At 36.8% G+C, this 20,817-nt stretch overlaps 1 protein-coding gene across 1 annotated transcript in view; it reads right to left on the bottom strand.

The window, feature by feature from the left end:
• Window positions 1-4,845: 4,845 nt before the first annotated feature.
• KIF6 (kinesin family member 6) overlaps window positions 4,846-20,817 on the bottom strand; it is a gene marked incomplete at its 5' end in the record, with an annotated part of 207,295 nt that continues 191,323 nt past the window's right edge. The window contains 6 exons of the mRNA XM_010006127.1: window positions 4,846-4,913; window positions 5,269-5,369; window positions 7,368-7,430; window positions 14,385-14,474; window positions 16,096-16,233; window positions 20,178-20,262. Coding sequence (XP_010004429.1) covers window positions 4,846-4,913; window positions 5,269-5,369; window positions 7,368-7,430; window positions 14,385-14,474; window positions 16,096-16,233; window positions 20,178-20,262 — 545 coding nt within the window. The remainder of the gene's footprint in view (window positions 4,914-5,268; window positions 5,370-7,367; window positions 7,431-14,384; window positions 14,475-16,095; window positions 16,234-20,177; window positions 20,263-20,817) is intronic.

Below are 20,817 nucleotides of genomic sequence, written 5' to 3'. Positions count from 1 at the left end.
AACTTTTCTCTTGTGTCTGATTTCCATAAAAAGGTACAGCTGCTTGTTCCATACCCTGTGAAATGTCATGGGTAGACAAGCCTGGGATGTTGTATAACTGCCTGATATACTAGCAGGGCTGCTTCTGGTGAGACATCCAGATGTTTGTCCGTTTGTATTTTATAGGACCTATATCTACCAGCCCAGGAGAATGCTAGCCAACTGGTTTTCTGGAATGGATGCAAACACATGGATGTGCATAGCTGGGCTGAGACAATTTCTCACAGTTGAAGTACATTTCACAATTAAGGGTATGAAACTATTAATTAAGTTAGAAGAGAAAAAACACAGCACTGAACATCTTAGGTGTCCTTACGTTCTGTTCAGTTCAGCTCAAGAAACAGAGGCTGAGAAGTGCCTTTAAAAAGGTGCCACAATGGCAGTGACCCAAGCTGTGTCCTGTGCTGGAGCCAGAAGCTCTGGAACATCTTTAGTTCTGTCACCACAAGGGCTGTTTCAGTTTCTGATCCTGTTAATAACTCCAGCTTTCTCTGCAGCTCATGGGTAATGCCTCTACAGCAGAACCCACAGCTCTTTCAGAGCTGACAAACAGGCCCTCAACCTGCCGGCCACACTCTTGTTAATGCACCCCAGCTCTTCTTGGCCACAAGGTCATATTGCTGGCTCATGCTTAACTTGTCCACCAGGACTCCCAGGTCCTTCTCTGCAGAGCTGGTTTGCAGCAGGTCACCCCCTTACCTGTACTGGTGCATGGGGTTATTCCTCCCTAGGTGCAGGACCCTAGTCTTGCCTGTAAAATGAAATGAACTGCTGTACCAGTAATTCTGCTTTGGACACCTTCAAATAAATCCAGTATAATGGGAACTTTACCGAAAACCAAGAGTCAGGTGTTTCATCCAGTTTGGAAACTCTGGTTCTTCTCCAGCTAGCTAGGTTGGATAGAGGCAGGATGGTGGCCCTGCACTCCTCAACAAAGCTGTATAAACATTAAATCAGTTTATATTTAACAAAGTAAGAAGAAGAAAAATAAAGACAGATAAAGAGTCTGATTGAAGAAGGACAATTTAATACAATGTCTAACAAAGCAGACATAGAGAAGGGGAAAGACCTGTGTATTTTCCCACCCCTGACCAAATCCTTGAATTTTCTCTTCCTAAAGCAACAGTAGATCTGACTTGTATATTACCTTGTACATACTAAATTCTATGTAAAGCTTGCTAATTTATGTGGTAGCTCTGCTGACTTTTACAGAAAATTAAAAGGCAGAAAAAGGTATAACTTCAGTATTTCTTAATTGATTGTATTTTCGTTGTCAATTTTATAAACATACATCTTCTGTAGGTTTGATCACAGCAATTCAATTTACTTCAGAATAATTATGGATTTGCCACAGAATTAAGTATTAACACCTTAAGGAAAGAGACATCCTTGAGAATGATAGGTGACTTCTGCCAATACATTGCTGTATTTTCATATGAATAACACAAACCTTTCCAAATGCATGACTGCAAGCTTATCACTAGCATGAAAAATGATGGGTTCAATCTGAAAGTATGTATATTTCAAAGAAATAAACTGGATTTTGCAGTGCATTTTTAAATTTGTTTTAATCTGATGTGTAAAATAAATTGTTCCATAACAATATTATGCAATGAAGTAGTACTAGTCAAGAGTGACTGACATTATACATAAGATATAACTGTGTCTAAATTTTCATATTTCATTTGTTTTACAAATACTTGCCCCACTTTAATATTATTGTCACTGTTCTGAAAACTGCATATTCTGGGAGTGTGTATATTTTGCACAACATTTTATGTACTCAAATGAAAAACTGCTGGGAAATTTTTAACTCTCTAACTTTCTAATAAAAATCTATTTTCATATTATAGTGTGATCTGAGTTTTCTAATAATCTGATACAAAAACTACTACTCCTTGGGGGGAAAAAATCAGCAAAAGGTCTGAAATTAAACATTACAGAATTTTGTAACATATATAAGCAATATTTTTGCACAGACATTTCTGAATGCCAACTAGATGTAACTAATAAAGCCTTATGCAAATCAATGCAAACAAAACTACCATTGGTGGTAATAAGTGTTTCTCAGATTAAAGATGTAGAAGGGCATTAATACATTAGATTTTAACATTTAGAAAACATATAATCAATTCTCAACAAACAAGCATATTTGGCAAACTCCCAATTGGTTGTTTTAGTTTTGTCTAACCTTAATGCAGCAAAAGATACTGAGTGCAAATATTCAAATATCATTCCCCAGACAAAGGGAATTTGCTGTCAAAGACAAATAATTTATATATGTTTAACAATTAAAACTGCATGTCTAAAGTACTTATTCATACCTGTTTCTAAACAGAAGAGGAAGGGAAAGAATAAAGGTCTTTAACTGTTTCTAAAAGGAAATAGTGGATGGCAACAAGAATTTCATTTGTTCCCCAAGCCTGAAAAGAGATAAAGAATATATTAGACTATATTTCAGGTTTTAAAACTAATTACAGAAACACAAAAGAAAAGAAGAAAACTAATCTTTTACTTTAAAACTTTTAAGACCAAAAAAAGCCATGCATCTTCTTTTCTGCATTTTCATTTCTCTACCTCAAGACTGAACAAGGCAACAAAACCATCTTTGCTTTAACAATCCCAGCAAGCTCCTGTGAATGTACCTGCTTTAATTCCACTCTGCTTGGAAAGCAAATGGTAACAACCTGCAAACCCTGAAATAATCTTCACTGAGATCTCTCATTCCCTCTCCTGCATTACTGTCACTAAGGATATTGAGCATTCCCATGCTTTCTGTTTATGAAACTTATTTTCCACTCTGTTGGCTCTGCACACATTTATCCTTTTTTCTTACTTCCCTGCCCCCTCTAATGTAAAGTGGGGCCTCAGTTTGCTTCTAAGATACTGATACAACAGTTTGAATGGGTCAGGATCAATAAAGGAAAGAGCAGTAAGTATGTTGACATTTTTAAGGTTTAGCAGACTCTGGTTTGGCTGAACCTATGCTTTCTCCTGTTGTTTTCTGTAGGACATGCTGTGTGTAATAATCATGCAGGGAGTTATTTAACATCTCAGTTGAAAAGAGTTTGGGAAGGAGACAACAGACACTGGACTGGGACTCAGCACACATAGCTTCTGTATGAAGCTGCCTGACTCAGCTAGTCGCTCTGAGAAAATAATTTCTCTCTGGTTTATTTTGCATATGTTTGAAATTTATTGAGGAAAAGTTCTGTGTGAGATTGATAGCACATAACTTTCCCCCCTCAAAGTATTAAGTCAGAATACCTTCCTTCTTCTACTCTTCCTCTCTGCTTAACTCTATTTAACCTCTGTTAGTTTTTCTTTGTAAACAAAACCAAGTCCCTGTCCTCACTCCCAAGAAGAAAATCCTCCAGTTCTCCTTCACTTTGGATGCAACTGTTAACAGAAAATCCAGAGCCAATGATGCACAAACACTATAGCAGTTACTGTGTCTCTCATCTCCTTTTAGTCTAGAAACAAGTCAGGTAAGAGTAAAGCAATGTGCTCATGGGAAAAGGGAACATGTAATGCTATCACAGACATAGGAATAGTGGAGTGTCTCAGACCATTTTGTTCTTCCAGTTAGAAAGGCCATCGCTGCACCTTGTAAACATCCTCAGGTTTCACTATGGGCTGAAGCACAAAGTCCTTCCTTTTAGTAGTACTAATCTGTAGATTTTACTCTCTTTCAACTTGCTAAATGAGAATTTACAAGCTTTTTGGATCAATGGCTCCTGTTGTCAGTGGTTTCATCCTTTAGATCTGGAAGGTTTTCTCTTTCTTTATAGACAAAGAAGAAAATCTTCTATCTGCCAGGTTGACTCCAAATCCTTCTCAGAACTTGCTGCTGAGCTGCCTCTTATCTATGACACATCAGGTCCCTACATGTTTGTAATATGCCAGTTGCACTTACGAAGCCTCTTCACTTTTTATTCCCCTACCTATACTTAGTGATTGGTTGAGTCATCCAGCCCTGCACTGCCCAGATGACCAAATGCTACTACCATTCCTTTCTGGCATTCAAGAGAGCCATTCCTGATATGGTATGATTTAGGAGATGATCAAAGGACAAGATGTGCTCTTATGAGTCAGATTACTGTACTTCACAGAATGAGTCTGATTTGGACCTTCTTAAAGGCCTGAGATGTTTGTTGTAAGACACTTATCACTAACCTCCTTCTGGTGAGCTGCCTATAAATTCAACTTAATTTCATTTGTGGAAGAAACCTGACAACAGCTTTTCTAAATACAAAAGGGATCCCAAAGCCTAAGTGTGTTAAGTGTTTGCTTTGGACTAGTGTAGAGAGCCACTGCTTTTTCAGCCACTGTGTGTTTACTTGACAGTTTTCTGATAAGCAGTGTGATACCCAAACCCCAATTTGTGACAGTGCTAACACCATCTGCCAGGTGCTGATAGCTTGCTGAATAATGCTGTCATCAGCACTCAAGTGCTGATGGAAAGTTATTGCTTCGGTAACCACTAACACTTTCATCTTCTGCCTAATTGGTTGAATCATGGGTCATTTTTCTTTATCATGATTTATTACTTTTAGGCTACCTTGCAGTGCTACCATTGTGTATTTATTGCTTTCTGCTTTCTGCCAATTTTACTAACCTACACTGCAGAATGAACTTTATTGCCAACATATGATTGCTCTTCGTAGCTGACTTGGTGACAAATACCTATAGAATGTTTTCCTAGACCTTGATATGGTGAAATACCTGTAAAGGACATGCTCTGCTAGACACTGTGGATGAGGCTGCCTCATGAGGTGGGGTACAGTGCCATCATTTGTGTAATCTTTATTCAGTGTCAATTGTTACAGCTAAATTTGTACCAGCGGAAAACCAGGCCAGGTAGTTTAAAGAAACTGTATACAGAAAATTTTGGAAGTATTTTAATCATCAGGAAACCACATTCAAATGCACAGTGTAAAGAAATACACTATGTTGGCCGCATAGACATGCATGCCCCAGGAAGTTCACTGACAGAGGTTGAGAAAAATAGACAGCCTTCATAGTTTTCCACTGCAGCATTGAGCTACTAAAATAAATACATGTGAAGAACCTCAAGTGTTTAGAATGGCTGAGAACATAATGTAATATAATTTAATCCAGAATCAGTTCTCACTTGCGTCAGTATTAATGTGGACTTCAGCTACTTTGGCTTTAAACTGCTGTACTGGAGATTTTGGTTTGGCTTCCTATTTTTTTGGCAGGATTTACCTTTCTTTTGCAGGATATTCTGTCTTGCCTTAATGAAAGCTAGGATGTCAGCATCAGCCTGGCTGTCTCCAGTCAGAGGAATAGATGAGCTTGGTATGGTCCTGAAATAAAAAAGTACACTTGTAGACCAAATTGAGTAAGAAGGGTTTTTTTTCTATTCCATTGTCTCCTCTCTTTTTTCAGCATGGAGAACTTTGTTCTCCAGATATATTTCTAGAGATGGCACAGTTCAGAGGAGAATCAGGCTCTGGACTTCTTAATGCTCTCATGCATATGCTTAAGATTAGCCAATATCTTTTTAGCTTGGCAGGGCTACATTCTTATCAGCTAAAAAATCACTCACAAAGGGTTAAAAATATTTACCTGCTGAGTCAAAGACTTCTTGCCAAGAGGGAAAGCCTAATATACTGAGTTTACTAAAGTAATGAAGGATGTGATTATGCCATGTGCTTGTTAGCTTCAGGATAAACTGCTGCTGTTTATTGGAACAGTTCAATAGTATTTTTGCCGACTGTAAGGGAATTAAGTTTTTATACATACACAGAAGTAAACAATCACATGACATTCATGACATTTGCTGACAGGTGCAACTCCTTTGTGCCGCTGAATCTCCAGTCGCAGCCGAGATCTCATATCTATGCAGTTAAATCATTAACTTACCTCTGCTTTTGGTAGAACCTCCAGTGGTGTAAGATGAGATAGTACAATGAAGCTATTTTAATCAGCTAAGAGAGTTAACAATTTGGTCCTGTGTCTATAACCTTGGTTATAGATTAAGCACTTAACAGTGAAACAAGAAATGAATTGATAAAAATTACAATATGAAAAGATGAGTGGAACTGAAGGGAGAAACATGTAGATTAAAGACGGGTATATATCCTACCGTTGTAGTGATAGTTATATCCTGACTATTGCTGTAGAATGTAATGGTGCCTGATATAAACAGAAGTCTGATATCCTTGGTTTTCTGCTACTAATTAAGTTTTCAGTTGCTGAATTAGGGAAGCAAATTGGAAAAATAATACAGGAAGGACTATGAACTTAGTAAAATATCTCTTTTTATGTAATTTGTAAGGTGATCTTGGAACACCAGGACTAGTGTCTTACTGATTTTCATTTGCTTAACAGCAATATAAAAAATTAAAAATACAGTATATATATGGAGAAGGTACTGTCTAAATTTCATTTTAGCTTTCCTTTTTCTTCTGTTTTTCTTAAACACAAAGGCAATTCAAAATACTAAGTTTCGTGGGGTGAAATTTTCCATGTTTTGCTGTTCTAGCTTTGGAAAATGCAAGAAAAACCCCTTGTGATTTGTTCTTAATAGTGCAGTAGGAAAAACAGCACCTTAATCATATTTTTCTAAGGGCCTTAATAGCCAGAACTCTTGAGCATAATAAGAATGTAACTTCTGGAAGTATACTGACTTGGCATGATGGATTTTTGGGAAAAAAGAACATAGAAATGAGCACATTAAAAAAAATACAGAAGCTGTCAAATTTTTTTTTAAAAAAGAAAAAACAACTAAAAAATCCCCCAACAATTTCTGACAACCTGCTAAGCTGATATTCATAGTACAGTAGCTCTTTTGAGAAAACATGACATATAACCTCTGCCATGCCTGACACAGCCAACCTGCTGTTGTCCTTTTATTTCTTCTTGAATCATTTGTAGGAGGGAGATTCAAACTATTTTAAGGACAAAATAACAAGAATGAAAAAAATCTCTGCATGGTTCCTGCATCCTGTAATACTTACATATTCTGATCTCTCTTCCTTTTAGATGTTTTTATTTACTCTTTCAGTGTCCTGTTCTCTTCCTGAGAAGACACAGTCATGAGGAGTCATAATCTCATGGGGAAAAAAGCCTCAGGTCAAACAAGAAACCACATCTTTAATGCTGATAATGCAGCTATTTGGTGTAAAGGTATGGGACAGCTTTGGTGTTGTTTTGAAATAAGAGGAAATTCTTCATTGTCAGGATTTTTTATTTGATTTTCAATGAGTCTGTTGTTAAAGACACTGATAGAGGGTTATCTAAGCATTATATTACTTACTGGCTTGCTTTTTTCCTCTGAATAGCCCAAGTACACCTCTTACCTTGCTTTTAAGGTAGGGTCAGCTGGATCTTCACTGGGGCTCACTCTCGTGGTCTCTGAAAAACTGGAATGGAAGTGGAAATGAAGGAAATAGTATAGCCCTTGTGGAGGCAGTATTCATACATGCTTAGTAACTACAAAGCAGCTGTTTTCCAAGACTTCTTTTATCTCTATAAAGCACTTGTTTGCTGCAAGAGGATTTTCAGTTGAATCCATCTGATAGGTAGGTTTATGTAAAAAATGTGCCTATGAAAGAATGACAAATAAGCTCATAAAGATTACATTTTTAGTATTTGCCTTCTAAGCAAGGCTTGTAAAGCACTTCAATGTATCTGATGTACAGTTTATAGTGGTATATTTAGTTCCTAAACTGACTAGCCAAGGGAAGCCTTAGCTCATTTTCCATTCTTTCTCTAGTCAGGCAAAATTATTACCAAAACCAGTGGGAGACTGGATAAAAACTCAGTGAGGACTTTGGGATGTGGCTTGTTGATGACAGCTAAATATATTGCAAACAGCTGTTGTGTGAGCAGATATGGTTACAAAGGACCCTTTCCACTAGGAAGGCAGATTTCTGCCACGGGATGTCTAGGGACTCTCTCCTTTCTCCGGGGGTTGGTTGCAAAGCTGCAGGATCTGGTGCCAGAGTGGAAACACTGAATTACTCAGTTTTAGGATTTTTCCAGTAGATGGCAGGATTGGCAAGTTTTCCAACTCTGCAGAAGTCTATTCATCGTTGGCTGACGAATTGGTATTTCTGGCAGAGAACTTGAAAAAGGAAAGAAATTTATTACTAAAATTTTACTGTATTACACTGTGCCAGGTTCAGTTTTGCAGAAGATATCGTGCCCAAGAGTATAAGTCATTTTCAAATGAATAGCTCCAGGTTTACTGAATGTTTCTCTTTAACTCCTCAAGTCCCTTACCATTTACACTTGCCTAAATGGATTAAAATAATCTCAAGACTCAGCCTAATTCAACTAAAGCAATATCTTATTTAATGTTAACCATATTCTGTACGTTATTACACCTACGTATTATAAGATCTAGAAAGGATGTGTGATGTTATTACCTACTACTTGGTTCAACAGTATCTGGGAACTCCACATCATAGCTCTGCTTTAGGATTTCCTGAACATTTTTTTCCATTGCTTTGGCAGTTCTTAAAAACTAAGTAATTTAAGGTCTAAAATTCAATTTTCTAAAAGGACTCTGCATCTGTACCCTGACATACGTAGGCATTCAAGCCATATAACTATGGTTTAATAAATTACTACACATCAACTGAACCATAGCAACTGTCCATCACTCTTTTCTTAGACTGAGTGATGTGACTTAACATGATCCTTCTGAATTGCTTTCTTTTCACTGAAATAAGCTTGGTTTTTATTTGCAATGAACAGAATGTATAATTTTATAAATACTGCAGGTCAGCTGAAGTAATTTATTTTAAAACTGCAGTGGTTTATATGTTTCAACTAACTTTTTCCATTTAATTACTCTTAAATTACTCTTCAGAATTGATAAATTCCCATTTTAAAGGGGCCTTAGATGCAGATCAATTACAAAAAATAGATGCTACAGGTATGGTAGGGTTTCACCTGTAGAGATCTCACTTTCAAGAGGGTTCCTGGACCCCAGACAATATGCCAAAACTTTATTAGAGTGGTCTGGGAGAACTGGACATCTGAGGAAGGTTATGTTAAAAAAAAAAAAGCCACCTTAGACTGAGTGAGGTTATGCCCAGAATCAGGATATTAACATTACTGTGCTCAGAGATGGACCTTAAACTCTCACCCTCTGCCTGTGGGGCTACAGCCAGACATTTTCATCTGTGGGATGCAAACTCCTCCTTTGCAGGTTAAGGAAACTGGTAAGAAAATTATAACTATTTTTTGTAATTACTCAAACTGCTGCTTTCATAGGAGAGGTTAACAATCAGAGTATTGATCTAACAAATGAGTACCTCAACTTGGCAGAACTCAAATCCATGTTTTATGTATCCTAGATATTTCTCTAATCCCTAGGCTAGAGGGGTGGCCTGTATGGGGCTAATTTACATCCTACATACTGAAGTTCTGATAATATTTCTATGGCATTGCAAGATACGTTGAATCACAAGGGAACAAAGGAGTCTAATTTTGCAGTGGTTTGCATGCTCAGATACAGCTTGTTCCTGGCCTGCTCTCAGAACCCAGGACCCTCCTCTTTCATCTTAGTGTTAGATGCTGTTGCAGCGATGAGAAAAATCAGCTCTAAATTTAATGGAAAGTAATTATGTAAGCATGGGGTGGGGGCTAGGATTCCTCCTCTCTGTCTGTTGAGTTGAATCTAAGAAGTCTCAAAGTACTGTTTCCTGACAGCTTCAGTAAAATTCCAGCTTCTTCTGGAGATTAAAGATAGTCTGGCAAGTTCACATGTGTCTGTACTTTTTTTAACCTAATACCTGAAGTTTCACTCAGGGGTAACAACTTGCTTTTTTTGGGGGGGGTCATCTGTTGGGAGTATGTGTCTCAGTCAGGCGTGGGACAGCAGCTAGAGAGATGTACACAGTGTTGTGGCAGTGTCTCCCCTGCTGCAGAACTCAAGGGCCAGAGATGACTGTCCCATGGACTGACCAGCTCCATCAAGCACATAGGGTAGAGGAGCTGGAGGGATGATGGTGTCATGATATTGAATGATTGATTTTCCAGCTTAAAAAAAAAAAAAAAAGAAGTGGAAAATCAGGTAGATTAAAATGGAAAGTGTAAAATTTGCAGGTGTGCAACCTCTCAGCTGTAGTTCTCCAGTCATCTGAGCCTCGGATGTGAGAAGAACAGATATTCTGTGTAGGGGCAAGCAAAATTCAAGCTGCTTAAAATCTGCACATTCTAGCATTTGGTTACAAAATCAAATTTGGCCTAACTTGCAAATTCATAATCTGTTCATAAATTGTAAAAGTTAAATTGTTACCAACAGAATGCAAAAATCTTTGAAATGTCATTAATCAATCATGTTATTCTCAGATTACATTTTGTCATCATGTAACAATGCAGAAAATTGGCAGGAATGAAACAGGATTACAACAGAAAGTGCTGCAAAATATGTAAACATTCCCCCTGTTTCACACAGCATTAATACAGGGAGTGGATTTTGCAACCCACGACAATAAATGCTAAAAAAATCTGATGCTCAGAGTCACCAGAAACATGAAGAGTTATCTGAAAATATCACCAAGGGAATCTAAAGTGACAGGAAGTTTTTGAAGAAGCTGGAGAGCCAAGAAGTCTACAATTGGATGTACTGTGGTGCTTGCTGGAATAGGACAAATGAGATTCAGTAAAAGGGAATGAGTGAGGTTGGAAAGATCTGACTGAATTAAGAAGGAATGCATTCCTTCTCAGAGAAAGAAAAAAAATCCAATTTTTTTTTACAAGATTTGAATGACTAACTATCCAACATTTGATTGATTCAAGGGGAATACAGGAACAGTTCAACACTACTGAAACTGAATACTCAGTGAGAGTAGTAACTTGAACAGAAAAGGATCTGACAAATTTCTTAAACGAAAGCCAATGTGGGAGAAGAGACTATTTGAGGATGAACACTGTGCTTGAATTCTGAAGTGGAGAGACACGGAGTAGTGAACTTGACATGCATTTTAAAACATTTTGCAGACTTGACAGGAACCCATGAAGTAATATAAATGTACATACAGTACGAGTTGCAGTTAGCACCACAGCTTCATGGTAGGCACAATATGGACAAGTAGAGTATTCACTTTCCACTTTGAGGCATTTTATTAGACATTCCTTTTGAATAAAATAATTTCTTGATTATTATTTTAAGTTCCTCTTCCTTTCTCTTTGTACTGTGGCTCTGGGGTTACTGATTAGACCCTTTTCTGACTGAAATACAGAAATAGGTCATTCTTTCTCCTCTTTCAAGACTTGCTCCTCTTTTTAAGGAACATGTTCAGATCAGATGAGATTTAATATTGCAGCAACCTTCATATGAAAGACATATGCAAAGATAAATATAGTTTAGAAACCTTCTGAATCTACTCAACAAGGTAATGAGCATGAGACTGTAAGCCTCAACAATATACAAACTACTGGTTTAAGCAATTTTATGTATATCTGATTTGGTAATGTGATTAACCTGTTCAAGAAATTACCTTTCTTATGCAGAAATGTCTTTTCTCATGTGAAACCCACTGATAACACTTTAGTCATCCTTTTCCCCACTTCAGCTCTGTGGTCACTGAAATAAATGTTTTGCTTCTTACTCTAGAGGGAGTAGAATACAGCCAATGGCTTTCAAACCTTACTTACTAAGGCAGAAATCCTCACTGTTCAACTCCTGTATGAACAGAGACTCTTTTTGACACTTAACAATTTAGCCATTTTTTTTCAACTGAGAGAACGTGGTTGGACATGAATCAAATGTCTTTTAAATGTGAGTATCTTTCTTAAGCCTCAAAAGGATTACCAGCCTCCCTTCTCTGTTATTTTAGTTATAAATTGATTTTATTTAAAATTAATTTAGGCTATTATATCCCTTTCCCAAGGCTTAATTTTCTCTGGTAACACAACTAATATGTGTCAAACAGTAATAATATGATGTGAACTGTGCACTAGAAGGTGATCAAAAGTTTTTGTTCAAACACATATATGAACCTCAGGAAAGATTATGTATTCTTTATATGCTGAGATTGATAATTTATTACTTCTAATTCTTAAGATTGTATTTATATCTGTTAAAACTCAGGAGTTTGAACGGGTTTACCACATACTTACTTTGTCAACAGCAGTCTTAGATTTCTGACATGCAGCCCACTAAGTTTAGATCTCATATCCATTGAACACACCTGGGAACTGAATTCTATCTTGGAGATAGGTTTTATTTATACCACATTGTATCAAACATAAATTATGTCAGTTTCTGCTTTTGTGAGCAGTTATTCTACTGGGTGAAGACAGCAATATCATTTCAGAGAAGGAGATTGTCGATTCCTAGGTGAGTTAGAAACAAAGAGCCATTTGTGTCTTGGGACTGTGTAACCAAAAGGAGCAACTGTAGCCTGGACTCATCCTACACAATCATGGGAACTGGTAAGTAAATTTCCTGTGTCAACTGGGGTCAAGGAAATCCTTGGGAAATAAATATTCTACAGTTTTATAGTCTTAAAGCCTGTAATATTGGAAACTTTTACTCTAAAATGTTATCACCTCAAATAGGGGGAAAAGTAAATTTTCATGCACAGTGGGATATTAAGACTGCAGTTCCTGTAGTACAAAAAGTTGAAATAGTGTTTTTGCTCCCATATACATCACACTGGAAATGTACCTGTGTAAAATATATTTAAAGAGCCTAACATAAAATAAGATCAACTTTCTGGAACTATGAGGAGTAGCTAACTCCAAAAGATTATTGCAAGAATATTGATAGAGGTGGGAAAACAAAACTATATTCATCTTGACTCCCTCTACAATTTAAGTTCAAGAAGATGAATGTTCTGGGTCTGTGATATGTATGCAAGGATCACCCAGTCAATCTCAGTCAACATGTCCATTACTGAAACCAGTTATAGAATTTGCTTCTGAGCTAGGGTGGGGGAAGGAGAAATCACTGCTCCTGCAGGCCACTCTCCCACACATTGGCAACTGCCTGGGCATTATGCTATGTTTTTTTAATTCTAGCTTAGGCTGCAAAAAATCTCACTCTCCTGAGCAATGGATCAGCACATGAACTGGAAATTGTTGTTCCCAAGAACAATGGGGCAGAGAGGTTGTGCAAGAGGTCCTTAGTTCAATTCATACAAAGTTAAAGAGAGTGAGATTGCTTGAGTTAATTTGGTTGCCTCTGTGCAAAGATAGACCAAAAATGTTCTCATGTTCTGCTCTATCAGCTTTTCTGTGGGACAAGTAACCTTCAGCCTAAAACCAGAAATTAGTAGCTCAAATTAGGCCTAAAACCTGCAGGCCATTTGCAAAGCAAATAGTGCCAAAGTCTTGAGAGAACACAGAGTAAGAGTTAAAGCACAGTAGAGAAAATGAGAATCGGTTTTCATCAGTTCAAGACATCTGAAAATGCCTTCTTAGACAAATGTAGGGGATTATGTGTTTCATTCTCTGAACTGGTAATGGACCATTTATTACAGATAGATGAAAGAACGTATTTTACAGTTTTAAGAAAATCCAGTATTAATTATTTAATGGTATGTAGGATATTTTATGTTTGCAGCAAAGCAAGAAACATCATTTATGTGGAGTATTGTTATAAAAATGTACATAAAGCCGCTTAGAGAGATTAGCTGTACAATGAGAAGAAGGGAGACAGAGAGGGAGAAAAAAAGAGCAAGAGAAAGGTGGGAAAGGAAAGAGGAAATGGGAAGCAGAGAGAAGACCTCAATTCTTTTGTAAATTAATATGGAAACATGGACATTCAATAATGTCTTTTTCTGCACTCTACTTTTCTTGAAGGCTATGGAAGATCTATTACTGCCAATTTAAATCAGAAGTGACTGATGATCACACAACCATGATGATTACTTTTATTTTTTTACTGTAGAAGATGCACCAGTGTTTTACAATTTCAAATGCAATATCATTGTGGAATAATATACTGATTGAACATAGCACCAGGATATTTTTCAACATCAAATTTATCTAGACTATATATTACATAATTGTAAATTATTTCTTTGGTTTGCAGCCTCCTCAATGCATCCTAAATAAGATATAGTCTCCTAATATATTGAAATTGACTGATAACAGGTGTGCTATTCTTAGCTGTCTGTCGTGGAGCCTCCAGTGACAGGTTTTCAGGTCAGAAAGGTCAAAAGACCTGAGCTAAAATAAGCTCAATAGGATTGCAAAATGTCTGAATTAAAAATATTTATTTTCCACACAGATGCTTCTTTCAGAACTGGAAATGCAGTGCTTGAGTGTGATACCTGCATTCTAGTCAGCTACACTTCTACTAAAACTGCATTTTCTCTACAAGTAAGGAAGGAAGAGAAAAATGACCAATTTACCTGCTAGTTTGACGTTGTGAGGATTTGATAAACTGAGGACAAGCAGCTGCGCTATCTGGTGAGCTAACCATCTCTGCCTTTTCCTGCTGGGTATAGATTGGAAAACAAAATTACACAGGACAGGATTTTCTTTAGAGTGCTTAATATTGGCCTACAGGTCTCAGCAATAATGAGGTAGGCAATGACTCATTCAGAAAACACAGAGTCTGAATCACACAGTATTTTCTTCACTTGGACAAACACTTCTGAACAAAGAGAAAAAGGTTTAGCATTGGTTCAAGTATTTTTAAGCTCACGTTACAGGTTTTTAATATGTAACAGCATGTGTTAGCCGATTTGACTTTCTTAGGGAGCTCAGATGTACAGATAGGTCAATATCCAAGAAATCAATCCCAATTATTTTTTTCAGTTTTCTAATCTTCTAGTGATGAATCATGAGAGGCTGAATCCTGGACCTCTCCTGTTAAGGGAGAGAGAAAAATGTGCTCCGGTGGAGTCAAGAATATTACTTGCAGTGCTTTGAAAAGCCTAAATATTTAGACAGGAGGGTGACTAAAACATGATCCTCTTTGCCACTAATATGGTTAGAGATTTTAACCTGAAAAGTATTTTGCAATGATAACTTGAAATTAAACTAGTAAGGTGGCAATTTATGGATAACTAAGTTCCTTGTGTTAAGTTCCGTAATTTAGTCTGTTTTCTGAAAAAAAAACACAACAGTTTAATTTTAAACTGTATTAAATAAAGTACTGGGTAAACACTTCTTTGTTTATAACAATTTTTCCTTAAGAAGTGAATCTCTTCTTCCAATGAATAATAAATATATTTGGGATGGACTGCATTCAGCACTCTTTTTCATTGGGTTGATGTGCATTTCATGGCAGCACTTTGCTGCGAGATGCCATGTCACTGCATGGAAGACATTAAAAAAGTGTCAGAAGGGGAGCATATGAAAGTTATGTTGTTGTTTCAGTTGATCCCCCTCTGGACCTTCCTACTGTCACCTGTGTTTGTGAAGCTGTGTAGCTTTCAGACCAACTGTGTTATGAACTTCTAACATACTAGTTAAGGTGACATCTCTTTAGTTTGTTTTTATACAAGTCATTAAACCAGAGCAGTCTGTTTCTGCTGGGTTCTTAAAGAGGCAATGGTGGCAGTGGTGGGCCTTGGCTAGACTTAAGGGATGCAAGCTCCAAGGTGAGAGCTGCTGACCCTCTGGGAGCTTAGGAAAGCTGAAAGGTTACTGGAGTCTTTGTAAACAAAGGAAGCTAAAAACCAATTATGTTAGTTGGGATTTGTCCATCTTACAGCTACGACTGCCATCTTCTAATATACACATCATAAACCTGATGAAATCATAGTTTTGCTAGCAGTAAAAGAGATTACTTTTTCCAATCTCCTTTATTTGTTTTATGTCCCTTCAGAGTTTTCGGCATTTCAGGACCATTCTTTACTTTCAATCTAGATGTCTGGGGGAAAGTCTAAGCAGAAAATAGAGCAGAAAGCAAGGGCTTCGCTTTGTTTGTGTTAGCTTCAGGTGAACATAATTCATATTAGTTTTGTCTGATTTACATCGGCATAAGCATAGGTGAATCAGGCCCCACATTCCATCCTTCATACTCTTTTCTATCTAGTCAATGAACTTCTTCTTTAAGAAGTTATCAAAGACATTACATTACATGAAAATGGAAGAAATACAAAGTTATTTCATACCCGTAGATGTATTGCCTCTTCAGACCACCAGACTTCAAAGTCTTTATGCAGCTTCATCTCGACTTTTTCCACAAGAAACTGCAGGTGCTTAATCTCTACCTTCAGAACTTTCAAGCGATTGAACATTGTTTTATAACTGAGAAGAAAAACTGCATTACAGATCTTCCAATGCATATCTGAACAAAGCTTCATGTTAGCTTGAACAGTTATAGATTTAAACTACAAAAGAATATACCATAATCAGAATAGCAGGGGACACAGACAGAGTGAAACATTGTTTTATAACTGAGAAGAAAAACTGCATTACAGATCTTCCAATGCATATCTGAACAAAGCTTCATGTTAGCTTGAACAGTTATAGATTTAAACTACAAAAGAATATACCATAATCAGAATAGCAGGGGACACAGACAGAGTGATGGTATGAAGTGACATCTCAAATTTGAAAAGAGTTTCACTGGGCACTAAGTACAGGAAACTTGTCCCCCAAAGCTGTTATTTCATTTAAAAAAAAAAAAAAAAAAAAAAAAAAAAAAAAAAAAAAGAGAAATTCAAGTTGGACCAATATTGATTGACAATTAAAATACAGATTCAATCAAATACATCAATGATATATTTTGATTTCTCAGCATGTTACCATTAATAAACAACTGGTCATTAGAGCTTGGACTCAGCAGGAGTTGAGACTGATTCCCTTTTCAGTTGGAAGCTTCACTAATGAGGTCTCTTAGCTAACATATAGTTGGAGATTTACCCATAGTATGAAACAGCCAGAAGTTTCCTCACATTCTGCATATAACATAATCACTAGCAAAATCCTTAGAACTGATATCCTTGCATCTCTTTTATCCTCCTGGGGGACATTATCCTCCTTTTATCCTCCTCCAGGGATATTAGAGCAAGGACTGGTTAACCAATGCATATTCTGCATATAATTTATACTTAGTCAATCCTGTACAGCCTAAAGGTTTTCCTTAGGTCAAGGAAGGTGGGACATTTCTAAATCAACCAATAAGAGTCACAATGCATTTGGATTCAATCAACATGCTTCTAGCACAAATGCTCAGGGAGGACATTAAGGTAAAATGCAGTGCTTGAGTGTGATACCTGCATTCTAGTCAGCTACACTTCTACTAAAACTGCATTTTCTCTACAAGTAAGGAAGGAAGAGAAAAATGACCAATTTACCTGCTAGTTTGACGTTGTGAGGATTTGATAAACTGAGGACAAGCAGCTGCGCTATCTGGTGAGCTAACCATCTCTGCCTTTTCCTGCTGGGTATAGATTGGAAAACAAAATTACACAGGACAGGATTTTCTTTAGAGTGCTTAATATTGGCCTACAGGTCTCAGCAATAATGAGGTAGGCAATGACTCATTCAGAAAACACAGAGTCTGAATCACACAGTATTTTCTTCACTTGGACAAACACTTCTGAACAAAGAGAAAAAGGTTTAGCATTGGTTCAAGTATTTTTAAGCTCACGTTACAGGTTTTTAATATGTAACAGCATGTGTTAGCCGATTTGACTTTCTTAGGGAGCTCAGATGTACAGATAGGTCAATATCCAAGAAATCAATCCCAATTATTTTTTTCAGTTTTCTAATCTTCTAGTGATGAATCATGAGAGGCTGAATCCTGGACCTCTCCTGTTAAGGGAGAGAGAAAAATGTGCTCCGGTGGAGTCAAGAATATTACTTGCAGTGCTTTGAAAAGCCTAAATATTTAGACAGGAGGGTGACTAAAACATGATCCTCTTTGCCACTAATATGGTTAGAGATTTTAACCTGAAAAGTATTTTGCAATGATAACTTGAAATTAAACTAGTAAGGTGGCAATTTATGGATAACTAAGTTCCTTGTGTTAAGTTCCGTAATTTAGTCTGTTTTCTGAAAAAAAAAACACAACAGTTTAATTTTAAACTGTATTAAATAAAGTACTGGGTAAACACTTCTTTGTTTATAACAATTTTTCCTTAAGAAGTGAATCTCTTCTTCCAATGAATAATAAATATATTTGGGATGGACTGCATTCAGCACTCTTTTTCATTGGGTTGATGTGCATTTCATGGCAGCACTTTGCTGCGAGATGCCATGTCACTGCATGGAAGACATTAAAAAAGTGTCAGAAGGGGAGCATATGAAAGTTATGTTGTTGTTTCAGTTGATCCCCCTCTGGACCTTCCTACTGTCACCTGTGTTTGTGAAGCTGTGTAGCTTTCAGACCAACTGTGTTATGAACTTCTAACATACTAGTTAAGGTGACATCTCTTTAGTTTGTTTTTATACAAGTCATTAAACCAGAGCAGTCTGTTTCTGCTGGGTTCTTAAAGAGGCAATGGTGGCAGTGGTGGGCCTTGGCTAGACTTAAGGGATGCAAGCTCCAAGGTGAGAGCTGCTGACCCTCTGGGAGCTTAGGAAAGCTGAAAGGTTACTGGAGTCTTTGTAAACAAAGGAAGCTAAAAACCAATTATGTTAGTTGGGATTTGTCCATCTTACAGCTACGACTGCCATCTTCTAATATACACATCATAAACCTGATGAAATCATAGTTTTGCTAGCAGTAAAAGAGATTACTTTTTCCAATCTCCTTTATTTGTTTTATGTCCCTTCAGAGTTTTCGGCATTTCAGGACCATTCTTTACTTTCAATCTAGATGTCTGGGGGAAAGTCTAAGCAGAAAATAGAGCAGAAAGCAAGGGCTTCGCTTTGTTTGTGTTAGCTTCAGGTGAACATAATTCATATTAGTTTTGTCTGATTTACATCGGCATAAGCATAGGTGAATCAGGCCCCACATTCCATCCTTCATACTCTTTTCTATCTAGTCAATGAACTTCTTCTTTAAGAAGTTATCAAAGACATTACATTACATGAAAATGGAAGAAATACAAAGTTATTTCATACCCGTAGATATATTGCCTCTTCAGACCACCAGACTTCAAAGTCTTTATGCAGCTTCATCTCGACTTTTTCCACAAGAAACTGCAGGTGCTTAATCTCTACCTTCAGAACTTTCAAGCGATTGAACATTGTTTTATAACTGAGAAGAAAAACTGCATTACAGATCTTCCAATGCATATCTGAACAAAGCTTCATGTTAGCTTGAACAGTTATAGATTTAAACTACAAAAGAATATACCATAATCAGAATAGCAGGGGACACAGACAGAGTGATGGTATGAAGTGACATCTCAAATTTGAAAAGAGTTTCACTGGGCACTAAGTACAGGAAACTTGTCCCCCAAAGCTGTTATTTCATTTAAAAAAAAAAAAAAAAAAAAAAAAAAAAAAAAAAAAAAGAGAAATTCAAGTTGGACCAATATTGATTGACAATTAAAATACAGATTCAATCAAATACATCAATGATATATTTTGATTTCTCAGCATGTTACCATTAATAAACAACTGGTCATTAGAGCTTGGACTCAGCAGGAGTTGAGACTGATTCCCTTTTCAGTTGGAAGCTTCACTAATGAGGTCTCTTAGCTAACATATAGTTGGAGATTTACCCATAGTATGAAACAGCCAGAAGTTTCCTCACATTCTGCATATAACATAATCACTAGCAAAATCCTTAGAACTGATATCCTTGCATCTCTTTTATCCTCCTGGGGGACATTATCCTCCTTTTATCCTCCTCCAGGGATATTAGAGCAAGGACTGGTTAACCAATGCATATTCTGCATATAATTTATACTTAGTCAATCCTGTACAGCCTAAAGGTTTTCCTTAGGTCAAGGAAGGTGGGACATTTCTAAACCAACCAATAAGAGTCACAATGCATTTGGATTCAATCAACATGCTTCTAGCACAAATGCTCAGGGAGGACATTAAGGTATTTTTATTTATTTCTACCCATTAGCCCAAGCATAAATTTTCCCCACTCACGTACTGTGGCATCTTACAGAAAAACCAACAGCATATACAGAAGTTTAAAAATCATTAGTGAACCACAAGCTGACATTTTGAAAATGTCAGAGAAAACCCTGAAGGTAGCTCTGTGTGCAGAATTGTAACTGGGATATACTATCAGTATAATTTGTCTTCTGAAGGATGGCAGAACTTTGAGGGAGAAGTAATACCTATTTTTTTCTTCTTCAATTTGCATCCGAAGCTTCTCTTCTACTGGATCAAGCATATTTAGCTCTTCAGAAGGACTGGAAACAGCTATGAAAGAAATTATAAGATGTGAGCAATAACAATATGATGGCAAAAGAAGCAGCTTTTAATCAGAATGAAAACTATTTTTAAGAGGTAGGTAACGACATAGGTAGGCTGTCAGTAACTATTTCTCTCTGAAAACCTTTATTCAAATTACTTACTTAGGTCTTACTTAGTGTAAAAGACACTGAATAACTAGTCATTTGAATTAAGTTGCTTTTAATTATTTCTCCCCAATCCCCTATTAAAAACTGGAATATTAATTTTTTATATGAATAACAGTGAGTTTACCAGTCCACTTTAAAAGTTGGTCTTTGGCATAAATTCATACTAAATGCATTCAACCTGACAGTTTTGGCTGGAAGAAAAGAACAGAACAGCAAAGTTGTTGCCAAAAGAAGATACAACAGTAGCTGCGCTGGTGAGTGGAAACAGAGTAACAGAGGAGTGTTAGACAAATCCTGAAGGAGAAATGATCTGTGGTAAGCAATAAATTGAGACAATTTATTGTCTCAATTATGTACAAATAAGGGAAATGCCCCAAAACTATGTGAGATATTT

Source organism: Chaetura pelagica, unplaced genomic scaffold (genome assembly GCF_000747805.2).
Source record: "Chaetura pelagica isolate M959 unplaced genomic scaffold, ChaPel_1.0 scaffold271, whole genome shotgun sequence".
Taxonomy (NCBI): domain Eukaryota; kingdom Metazoa; phylum Chordata; class Aves; order Apodiformes; family Apodidae; genus Chaetura; species Chaetura pelagica.
The sequence above is the reverse complement of the archived record's forward strand: the minus strand, read 5'-3'. Positions and strand labels throughout refer to the sequence as shown.